General features: G+C 36.9%; 1 protein-coding gene across 3 annotated transcripts in view; it reads left to right on the forward strand.

The window, feature by feature from the left end:
• phf24 (PHD finger protein 24) overlaps positions 1-1,853 on the forward strand; it is a 106,783-nt gene extending 104,930 nt beyond the window's left edge. For all 3 annotated transcript variants that reach the window (XM_062032137.1, XM_062032138.1, XM_062032139.1), the window contains one exon: positions 779-1,853. In XM_062032137.1, the coding sequence (XP_061888121.1) occupies positions 779-875 (97 nt within the window). In that variant the 3' untranslated portion in view covers positions 876-1,853. The remainder of the gene's footprint in view (positions 1-778) is intronic.
• The last annotated feature ends 11,031 nt before the right edge of the window (positions 1,854-12,884 follow it).

Genomic DNA, 12,884 nt, shown 5'->3' on the forward strand with positions numbered 1-12,884 from the left:
GACACAAAGCTTCATCAAACATCTGATCCAGTGAACAAAGAGCTCCAAAAATCTTGAACTTTAGACTGCCATCAGTTTTACTCCCTACACTTAACCGTGTGTTTCCTACTGCCTGCAGACTTTGCACCCTTTGTTATATACACATGTTGTGTTTCTAATATAAATACATTTAATAAAGTCAAATACAAATAAGGCAACAAGAGAAGTATCCTACACTTTTCTTTTGTAAAGTAAATCTGAACAGCCGATATGGGCATCTACATCAACTATATGATTTGCCTGAGAAGCTGGACAGGACCAAAAAAAAAAAAAAAAAAAAATTTAAAAAAATATTATTTTATTTTATTTATTTTTTAAATTTTTTTTAATTTGTGGCGGACGTAGTTCTTTCGTGGCGGGCCGCCACAAATAAATGAATGTGTGGGAAACACTATCTGGTGTTTTGTTTCACAATATTATGCAAAATAAACTTTTCTTACATTCTGGTACCTGCTGATGTGTGTTTGGGATCTGCATAATGAAAATTTGTGCGCGTCCGCCTTTGTACTTTGTGACTACACCGTAGTCGATAAGCTTTTTCTTTTCCTCTACCGTCTTGTTATGGGATGTTCATCCTCCGCTGTTGCCATATCTAATATAAAGTAGTGTAAAGTTCTTACTTATATCAACACTAATACACACACACCGGGCACCCACTGGCAGAAATGTAGATCGGCCCCTATGATACGGCCCCTAGTGAATTTGAGTTGTGTTTTTTAATATACTCTCTGTCCAATAGGGCGACGACGTGGGCGGACTTTCTAAGGGAGAGCGCCATCTACATTCTGGCCGCGCGTCCCAACAGCTCGGCCATGCACATCCGTCTTCCCCTATAGTCCAGGACCCTGCACTGCACTGCACTGCAGAGAAAGGGGCGGAGGAGGAGGGGGGGGGGGGGGGATAAACCAATCGAGTCCGGGGGGGATGACGTGACGACACCGAAGGCGGCAGATCAAACACCTGCGCGGGATCTTGCAGCCAATAAGCTGACGAGCACGGAGCGAAAAGGTGGAGCGGACGGACGAGGAAGGAAAGTAGTCCAAAAAAAAAAATTGCATAAAGTTGGAGGAAGGTGGTGCACACCACATATTGGGCTGCTGGCACTTTTCAAATGACAAACACCAGAATTCCACGACCCCCTCCCGCCCCCCTCGGGTTGAACTAACCTCTCCACGCGGGTACATCACTCTCTTTCACAGCCTCATTCTGTCTCCGTGAGAGCTGTTTGCTACCGTTGTGTTTATTTGCTATGGAGTTGTTAATCACAGCACACAGACGCACACGCAAATTCCGTTTCAGCACGGGGAGGACACGAACCTTGCAGGCAAGAAAGCGTTCAGTATATCAAACAGAAAATATATGTAATAGAGCTGCTATACAAACTAGTCTAATTTATTATAATGCATTACAAATCTGTATGTATTCCTGTATATTCCAGCGTATCCTCTCACTACCCGACTAAATCTTCTTTTTTTTTTTAGATGTAGTGTGAATAAGGACGTGACCCTGTCCGGGACATGTATGTAATGCCATATATTGCGTTGCCGCAATCCCCTTTGACACGGTGAAAGCATCGGCCATGATAATTTGCCGCGAGAATGCGACCGGGTGTTGTTGAGACGAAGATTCTATGATGTTTCCTACGAAGGTTTTGTGCGCATAACAACTAGAGCTTCATGTATGTGCGTATGCCACGTGATTATGTTTTAAAAAAAAAACGGGTTCTCTCTGTGAATAATTTATGGTGTGACATGGAACCTGATCATGTGAGGGGTATGTCACAGTGCTGAAATAAATGCATGGCATTAACTCTCCCGGAGGCTCTTGTGTTTTCTGTGTGTGCTCCGGTTCATTGACTAAAACATGGGAAGCTAGCACAATGTTTACAATAAAAACCATCACACGTGAATATTTGTTTTAATAACTTTGTACTATTGCGTGTGATTTACTAAGACTGTGTGTGCGATTAAAAAGTGGTGCAGACCGCCTTATTTAAATGAGTATTTTGCATGTCCAAAACCCGAAACCAGTAAAGTTGGCATGTTGTGTAAATGGTAAATAAAAACAGAATACAATGATTTGCAAATCCTTTTCAACTTATATTCAATTGAATAGACTGCAAAAAAAAGATATTTAATGTTCGAACTGGTAAACGTTGTTGTTTTTTGCAAATATTAGCTCGTTTGCAATTTGACGCCTGCAACGTGTTTTAAAAAAGCTGGCACAAGTGGCAAAAAAGACTGAGAAATGCTCATCCAACACTTATTTGGAACATCCCACAGGTGAACGGGCTAATTGGGAACAGGTAAGTGCCATGATTGGGTATAAAAGCAGCTTCCATGAAATGCTCAGTCATTCACAAACAAGGATGGGGCGAGGGTCACCACTTTGTCAACAAATGAGTGAGCAAATTTTCGAACAGTTTAAGAACGACATTTCTCAACGAGCCATTGCAAGGAATTTAGGGATTTCACCATGTATGGTCCGTAATATCATCAAAAGGTTAAAAAAAATCTGGAGAAACCACTGCAAGTAAGCGATGATATTAGGGATATTCTATCCCTCAGGCGGTACTGCATCAAAAACCAACATCAGTGTGTAAAGGATATCACCACATGGGCTCAGGCACACTTCAGTAACTACAGTTTGTCGCTACATCTGTAAGTGCAAGTTAAAACTCTACTATGCAAAGCCAAAGCCATTTATCAACAACACCCAGAAACGCCGCCGGCTCATTTAAGATGGACTGATGCAAAGTGGAAAAGTGTTCTGTGGTCTGACGAGTCCACATTTAAAATTGTTTTTGGAAACTATGGACAAGAACCATCCGGATTGTTATAGGCGCAAAGTTCTGAGAATCTGGAGAAATCACTGCACGTAAGCGGCAAGGCTGAAAACCAACATTGAATGCCCGTGACCTTCGATTCCTCAGACTTTACTGCATCAAAAAAATTGGTCTCCTCAGTTCCCAAACGTTTACGGAGTGTTGTTAAAAGGAAAGGCCATGTAACACGGTGGTAAAAATGCCCCTGTGCCAACTTTTTTGCAATGTGTTGCTGCCATTAAATTCTAAATTAATGATTATTTGCACAAAAAAAAACAAGTTTCTCAGTTTGAACATTAAATATCTTGTCTTTGCAGTGTTTAATTGGTCTCAGTCTGAATTGAACTTGTCAAGAATTAAATAAATGCGATCAAAAGTCTGTTACAATGTTGAATTCTGCCGATAGAGCCCCTAAAAAAACATCCAAACACCTCCATTAAGGTTTTATTTACATGCTGTAATTATATATGTAATGTAGTAACGAGCACATTTATAGTAACAATATTTACGTGTTTTGATCATCCTAACCATTCATTTCTAAAACGCATCACAATGTTTGTTTATTTTTTTCTTCATCACTGATTATTACTCACTGCAGACTTCATGAGAGCCAACAAACATAATAAAACATCACTTACTGTACTAGGTCTGCTGTCATTAGGATGCCGGCTGCTTGGATGTTCAAATGTTCCCATTTAGATTAAAAATGTCTCATAATCCTCGCGAATAAACGGGAGTTTACGAGACTGGGGGTTGTCCCCGTCAGTTCCAGGTCCGAAACGGCTGTCAAAATGTCCCAACTTCTCGGATTATATTCTCAGCCATTTAATTTTTTCAGGTGAGAGGCATGATTTATGATGTAAAATAAACTTACAGGAAAGCGAGAAAGCAGCAGAGCACTCGATGATGTAAACATAGGGTGTCAGGTTCAAACACTGATGACATTTATTAAACGAGACAAGAAGCAAGGAGTTAAACAGAGACATAATTCAATTTGGCTCAATTTGAGGAGAGACGCCTGGACACTGTACCCTTGCGCAGTGTCTCAGCACGCTCTGGCGAAAGATTGTACGCCACCTCTTTTTATTTGGACTTTCCCCGATTACACGGCAACAGCTGTTTCTAAGGGACGTGGGTCGTAAACAGCGTTGCCTTTGGTTGCAGAAAAGTTCGAAAGAAAAGGTCGTAAAACAGTTCAAAGAAGCGGTGCCTGGAGGGGAGTCTGGTCCTGGTTCCTCTTCGCTTTTGTAGTTCTTGGGTCAAGACAATATCTTTCTGTTAATTACAATACATGAAAGAAACAGAACACCTTCATGTTGCTTTCCATCCTACACAGTGGAGTTTTACAAGCCTTCTTCTTGGTAGGTTCAAAGACAGCTTTTGTCTTCTCGCTGGGAACTCATTTCACCACAAAGTATTGGGATATAACTTAGATACAATTATTCTAACAAAGGGACACACGGAAGTGATCACGGCACCATTCAAAATTGTTTGTCTGCGTCAGCACTTATAATAACAATATCACTAATACTTGGTTAGTAATCATCAAGTCACGAAATGTAAATGGAATATTGTTGGCGCTTTTTGAATGGTTATTTGTCGGATTTTATGAGCGAAATAGTGGAGTTCCCATTGGCTCTGCTGTAAGGGGACTTTTATTTACGTTTATTTAATATTTAGATTGCATTTTTTTTTAAATCCATCCGTCATGTCTTTCATAATGATTGTGAATGATAGGCAACATTCCCCAAAAATCTGATTTTATTAAGATGTAATTTAGGACTTTTTCATAATGTTCTATAAAAAAAATCACATTCTAATGTAATTAAATGGCAAAAGCTACTACTTACGCCTTCGCCCCCCTGAACATATCATTATTGACACTAACAAAAACAACACTATATTTTTAGAACCACCTCCACAGGGGAAAAAAAACATCACATCCACCTCCAGCAGCGACACTGTGGAGCCGGCAGCTTTCTAACAGGCTGACACTTATTCTTTGGGTCACACAAAGTTGTGTCTTGGTCACACTTTAAAGGGGACTTATGCAATTTATGGCCTAAAACTCTCTAAACAATAGCTTATCAAAGAATTTGATAACCAAAGATTTGATGTTTATTTTGCATACATTTTGCTCCACAGTCATATTTTGAGACCCACTTTCTGCATGTGTATGCAAACCATTTGTTTGTGGAGGGGTTCCCAGATTGCAAATGAAACCCACACCCCAACCTCTCAAAAAGTATCATAATGTATCTTTTGAAATGATACAGCCCTAAAATAACCTATTTTTTCAAAAAGTAAATTTTTTAATAAAAATAAAATAATAAAAAAAATATATATATATATGTGTGTATATATGTATATATAAATCAATTGAATAATTTTTTAAAATATATATATATATATTTTTAACAAATATAAAACATATATTTTTAAATGTATACATTTTTCTTAATATGTTTTAGGCTGTGGCTGCGCTTACAACAGAAAATGTACAGCCCTAAAACAACCTATTTTTTTAAGTAGATACTTAAAAAAAACTAAATAATCAACAAATTATATATATATGAATGTATATATGTATATATACATAGTATGTATGTATATATATATATATATATATATATATATATATATATATATATATATATATATATATATATATATATATATATATATATATATATATATATATATATATATATATATATATATATAAAGTTAAAGTACCCATGATTGTCACACACACACTAGGTGTGGTGAAATTATTCTCTGCATTTGACCCATCACCCTTGATCACCCCCTGGGAGGTGAGGGGAGCAGTGAGCAGCAGCGGTGGCCGTGCCCGGGAATAATTTTTGATGATTTAACCCCCAATTCCAACCCTTGATGCTTAGTGTCAAGCAGGGAGGTAATGGGTCCCATTTTTATAGTCTTTGGTATGACGACCTACTGATCTCAGGTATATATATATATATATATATATATATATATATATATATATATATATATATATATATATATATATATATATATATATATATATATATATATATATATATATATATATATATATATATATATATATATATATATATATTTTTTTTTTAAATTTAATTTAATTTTTTATTTTTTTTTTTTTTTTATCGTCACAAAATCTTTTTTCCTTTTATTTTTAAAATTCATATTATATTTATAAACTCAGTGAATACGTCCCCGGACACATGAGTACTTTGAATACCGGTATGACCAATGTATGATCCTGTAACTACTTGGTATCGGATTCATACCCAAATTTGTGGTATCATCCAAAACTAATGAAAAGTATCCAAACAACAGAAGAATAAATGATTATTAAATTTTAACAGAAGTGTAGATAGAACATGTTGAAATGGAAAATAAGCAGATATTAACAGTAAATGAACAAGTAGATTAATAATCCATTTTTACAGCTTGTCCTTGATAATTTTGACAAAATAATAGAATGATAAATGACACAATATGTCACTGCATACGTCAGTAGCTAAATTAGGAGACTTTGTTTGTTTACTTACTACTAAAAGACAAGTTGTCTTGTATGTTCACTATTTTATTTAAGCACAAAATTGCAATAAGAAACATATGTTTAATGGACCCTAAGATTTTTTGTTAAAATAAAGCCAATGATGACATTTTTTGTGGTGCCCTTTGTTTAGAAAAGTATCGAAATACATTTTGGTACCGGCACCGGTACCAAAATACTGGTATGGGGACAACCCTACTGTGAATACTGTCCCACTCACACATGTGATGTCAGCAGTCTCACCACCCAGGAGGTCATTCTGCACAGCAACATAGTGGGTAGTGTGACAGTCAGTGTCACTTTGAATTAAAGGTTCATAGAAGATTCCATAGAAACTGCTTCGGGTCATTAAGTGGGGTTGTGATACAAAAACTGCAATTTCTTAAAACTAATGAAAAAATTAATAAAAATGCAAATGGACTAATGTCACAAACATGTTTTTTTATAAGGAATACCTGGAATATGAAACTATTACAAAGATGTTGAAGAATAATGTCAGGTTCAAACACTGATGACATCCATTAAACAAGACAAGAAGCAAGGAATAAAACAGAGACAGAATTAAATTTGGCTCAATGAGGAGAAACGTGTACACCTGTACCCTTGAACAGTGTTCCACGCTCTGACGAAAGATTGTACTTCTCCTCTTTTATTTGGATTTCCCCTGATTACATGGCAACAGCTGTTTCTAAGGGAGGGGGGGTCGTAAACAGCCATCGCCTTTGATTAAAACAGTTAAAAGAAAAGGTCGTAAAACAGTTAAAAAAAAAAAGGTCGTAAAACAGTTCAAAGAAAAGCTCGCCTGGAGGGGAGTCAGGCCCTGCTTCCTCTCCGCTTTTTAGATCTCGGGTCAAGACAAAATCTTCCTGTGGATTACAAACCCCGTTTCCATATGAGTTGGGAAATCGTGTTAGATGTAAATATAAACGGAATACAATGATTTGCAAATCATTTCCCACCCATATTCAGTTGAACATGCTACAAAGACAACATATTTGATGTTCAAACTGATAAACATTGTTTTTGATGTCGTTGTGGCTTGTGCATCCCTTTGAGACTTTTGTGATTTAGGGCTATATAAATAAACATTGATTGATTGATTTTTCAAATAATCATAAACTTTAGAATTTGATGCCAGCAACACGTGACAAAGAAGTTGGGAAAGGTGGCAATAAATACTGATAAAGTTGAGGAATGCTCATCAATCACTTATTTGGAACATCCCGCAGGTGAACAGGCTAATTGGGAACAGGTGGGTGCCATGATTGGGTATAAAAGTAGATTCCATGAAATGCTCAGTCATTCACAAACAAGGAGGGGGCGAGAGTCACCACTTTGTCAACAAATGTGTGAGCAAATTGTTGAACAGTTTAAGAAAACCTTTCTCAACCAGCTATTGCAAGGAATTTAAGGATTTCACCGTCTACGGTCCGTAATATCATCAAAGGGTTCAGAGAATCTGGAGAAATCACTGCACGTAAGCAGCTAAGCCCGTGACCTTCGATCCCTCAGGCTGTACAGCATCAACAAGCGACATCAGTGTGTAAAGGATATCACCACATGGGCTCAGGAACACTTCAGAAACCCACTGTCAGTAACTACAGTTGGTCGCTACATCTGTAAGTGCAAGTTAAAACTCTCCTATGCAAGGCCAAAACCGTTTATCAACAACACCCAGAAACGCCGTCGGCTTCGCTGGGCCTGAGCTCATCTAAGATGGACTGATACAAAGTGGAAAAGTGTTCTGTGGTCTGACGAGTCCACATTTCAAATTGTTTTTGGAAACTGTAAACGTCGTGTCTTCCGGACCAAAGAGGAAAAGATCTGTCCGGATTGTTATAGGCGCAAAGTGTAAAAGCCAGCATCTGTGATGGTATGGGGGTGTATTAGTGCCCAAGACATGGGTAACTTACACATCTGTGAAGGCACCATTAATGCTGAAAGGTACATACAGGTTTTGGAGCAACATATGTTGCCATCCAAGCAACGTTACCATGGACGCCCCTGCTTATTTCAGCATGACAATGCCAAGCCACGTGTTACATCAACGTGGCTTCATAGTAAAAGAGTGCAGGTACTAGACTGGCCTTCCTGTAGTCCAGACTTGTCTCCCATTGAAAATGTGTGGCGCATTATGAAGCCTAAAATACCACAACGGAGACCCCCGGACTGTTGAACAACTTAAGCTGTACATCAAGCAAGAATGGGAAAGAATTCCACCTGAGAAGCTTCAAAAATGTGTCTCCTCAGTTCCCAAACGTTTACAGAGTGTTGTTAAAAGGAAAGGCCATGTAACACAGTGGTGAACATGCCCTTTCCCAACTACTTTGGCACGTGTTGCAGCCATGAAATTCCAAGTTAATTATTATTTGCAAAAAAAAAAACAAGTTTATGAGTTTGACATCAAATATCTTGTCTTTGTAGTGCATTCAATTGAATATGGGTTGAAAAGGATTTGCAAATCATTGTATTCCGTTTATATTTACATCTAACACAATTTCCCAACTCATATGGAAACAAGGTTTGTACAATACATCAAAAAAACCGAACACCTTCATGTTGCTTCCCATCCTACACAGTGGAGTTTTACAAGCCTTCTTCTTGGTAGGATCAAAGGCAGCTTTTGTCTTCTCGCCGGGAACTCATGACAACACAACGTTTTGTGATAACTTAGCTACAATTATTCTGACAAATAACAACCCAGTTTATTAACAAAAACACATTGATTTGAATTGGGGTCATTTCTGACCCCACTTGTGGAAGAGTCCAGGTCTTGGCGGGTTGTGCATCCATGGGTTGAGAAAATAAAGCACTAATTAGCATTCTCATTTGGCCCTCATCACGCTTCCTTTCCATCTAAGTTGAAACGAGCAATATAAAGTGGCTCTAAAAAAAAAAAGGGAATAAAATCTGTGAAGGGAGGAGAAGGAGAAGAAGGAACATTTATTAACAGCAGCAACTCTGTTGTGACATTGCACATGACATTTAAAAAAATATGCTCCGGTCAGACCCAACCTTCAAGTCCATCCTTCCCTGCTGGACGCTTCTTTTAATTTAGCTCCTCGTTATGTGCCAACGCCCGCAGTTTACACGCCTCTGCGTCTGGAGGGTGTTGAGGGCCGTCCGGGGGGTCGTCATTATGAGAGTGTGAAGGAAAAACTGCCATTATTCGGCAATGGCGGGCGTGGAGGAAAACAAAAAGGGACAGAATGTTTGCTTTCGCTGCTAATAAAGCGATTTTCCTCCGACTAAACGGGTATGGGACTGAGTACGGTAATGGTCTGCACCCCGACTGTTGTGTCAACATGTTGCAGCAGACATTTTTACAGGCATAGAAACAGGAAGCAGTAGTTTTTATATTGAATACAGAGCAGTTGCAATGTAAGATAAATGTGCATAATTAGATGCATCCCATAATATTTATACTAGTGATGTGCGGATCGATACTGAACTATAGATACCGCCGATACCAGATCTTTACGCTCTAATATCAATCCTCCAATCAAAATACTTTAGTAAAGTGGTGTCCTTTTTTTTTCTTTTTTTTCTTATTTATTTTTTTACCAAGGGCCACATACTGAAAAGTAAAAGTATGCAGGGGCCATATGGATTTTTTTTTCTATTAAAAAAAAAAAGCAAAAAAAAGATACTGTGTTAGTTATGTATAATAGGCGACCAAGTTTGTTATTATTATTAATTATTATGTCAGGTTTTTTTCTTTATATACCACATTTTTTTTTGCTATTTTTTTCTTACATTTTTACTATTGTTTTTTTCCATGTAATAATTGAATTTAAAAAAAAATAAAAATAATAATAATAACACGGTTGTTTGACTGCATAACCTGATGTTTCAGAAAATTCTGCCTGTACCAAAATATTAATGTTTAGTTACACATTTAACAGTTTATTGTGGTTGTTGTAATTTTTCAAATTAACTCATACGGTAGTATTTTTATATTTTTACTAAACTTTGTTTACATCTAGAGGATATTTAAAGAGAGATTCTAATATTTTAGGGGTGTCTAAACCTTTTCCAACAAGAGCTGCATACTTAAAAGTCAAGTATGGGGGTCCATTTTAATATTTTGAATTGTTTTTAATGCTAAAAACAATATATATATATATATATATATATATATATATATATATATATATATATATATATATATATATATATATATATATATATATATATATATATATATATATATATATATATATATATATATATATATATATATATATATATATATATATATCAACAAACTTATTTGTGAGCAATTTTATAACAAAAATATCAACACATCAATTTCATTACCTTATAGACAATGGCTTAGGCACAGTGCAAAAATAACTACATGCAATATTGACTCTCATTCAAGTGTTTTTGTTTTTTGCCTGCAATCCTTCAAAACAAAACACACACAGGAGATATTTGTGAGGGAAACAAAATATAAACAAGGACTAAAAAAAATACAGATCTAATCAGGCTAGTATTGATTTGATACTGCCAATATTATACTACCAGTCTGAATCAATGCATAACAAAACACAGTAAAGACAACTTTTTCTTTTTTTTTAAATCAAATAGTTTGCAGATAAAAAGCAAATATTTCTGTATTAATTATTTTCTACTACATGTGTTATTTAAATATATATTTTTTAATTACAAAAAAGCATGCCTATTTCCTATTTTACAACTTAAGCAATGCTGCCATCTAGCGTCGAATCATTATATTACATATAATTTACATTTTAATCTAGTGGGGGGTTTTTTTACGACAGAAACGCGCACTATTACAAAAGCAATTCAAAGTGTATTAAAAAAAAAAAAAGATAAACAATAAAAATGTTTTAAAAAGCTTGTTGTTAAACACCGCGATATAAAATGTGCAACATGTGCTGATGGAGTGTAGGAAGTACAGGTTGCAGAGGAAGACACTAAAATCAGGGACAAATTGCACAGTCTAGGTAGGGAAAAGAGTTTAAAGGCAATTTTAGGGAAAGGGGAAAACAATAAAGAATGTAGCAAGGCTCTAATGGGATATCTTAAAATCACAGGTTTAATACTTAAAGTGTAGGTTTTTTCCATGTATATATATATATGTATGTTTATACTGTATGTATGTATATACGTATGTATATGTTAGTTCAGGAAAAAACACAGAGGCTATATCATCCTACAAGCCTGTTTCGTCAGAGGATTTTATAAAATAAATAAATAATAAATAAATAAATAAAATCCCCTGACGAGCAGGGAAACCTGCAAAACAGGCTTGTAGAGATGATATAGCCTCTGATAGCCTCTGAGATCGATTGGTAGAATGTCCGTGCCAGCAACTTGAGGGTTCCAGGTTCCATCCCCGCTTCTGCCAACCCAGTCACTGCCGTTGTGTCCTTGGGCAAGACACTTTACCCACCCGCTCCCAGTGCCACCCACACTGCTTTAAATGTAACTTAGATCTTGGGTTTCACTATGTAAAGCGCTTTGAGTCACTTGAGGAAAAAGCGCTATATAAATATAATTCACTTCACATCTTGACATTGTGACAGCCAGTCATCAGTCAGCTGAGCTAGAGCACTATAAAAGTGGGTGACATTGTTATCACCAGGAAAGATGAGGTCACCTACCTAGGTTCCATTCTAGAGGCTAATCTTTCCTGTGATAAAATGGCAACCAAGGTAATCAAAAAGGTAAACCAACGAACGAGATTTCTCTATAGAATCTCCTCTCTGGTCAACAAAAGCACCATGAAGATTCTGGCGGTAACTCTCGTTCAACCCTTTTTCGATCACGCATGCACCTCCTGGTAACCTAGCACCTCCAAAACCCTCAAATCTAATCTCCAAACATCCCAGAACAAGCTAGTCAGATTACTTCTAGACCTCCACCCCAGATCTCACCTCACTCCTACCCACTTCTCCAAAGTGGGCTGGCTCAGGGTGGAGGACAGAGTTAAACAACTTGCACTGAGCCTAGTCTATAAAATCCGCTACACCTCCCTGATACCGAAGTACATGTCAAACTACTTCCTTAACGTAAATGACCGCCATAACCACAACATCAGGGGGAGCTCCACAAACCACGTTAAACCCAGATTCCGATCTAACAAAGGTCTTAACTCATTCTCCTTCTATGCCACATCAATATGGAATGCACTCCCAACAGGTGTAAAAGAAAGGGCATCTCTATCCTCCTTCAAAACCGCACTAAAACAACACATCCAGGCAACTTCAACTCTAAACAAACACCCTCCCCGGATTGTAAATAATCAAATGTAAATAATCAAATGTAGATACTTTTTCTTATGCTTTCTGATCTCTCTCTCTATGTCCACTACTTGCTGTACATATCCTACCAAGTCAGTACTACACTGTTTCAATGTCCATTTCTCTGTTCTCAATTGTTGATGACTGCAGTGATGATAACAACCAAACCTAACCCCCCCCC

This window comes from Entelurus aequoreus, linkage group LG21, assembly GCF_033978785.1.
Source record: "Entelurus aequoreus isolate RoL-2023_Sb linkage group LG21, RoL_Eaeq_v1.1, whole genome shotgun sequence".
Taxonomy (NCBI): domain Eukaryota; kingdom Metazoa; phylum Chordata; class Actinopteri; order Syngnathiformes; family Syngnathidae; genus Entelurus; species Entelurus aequoreus.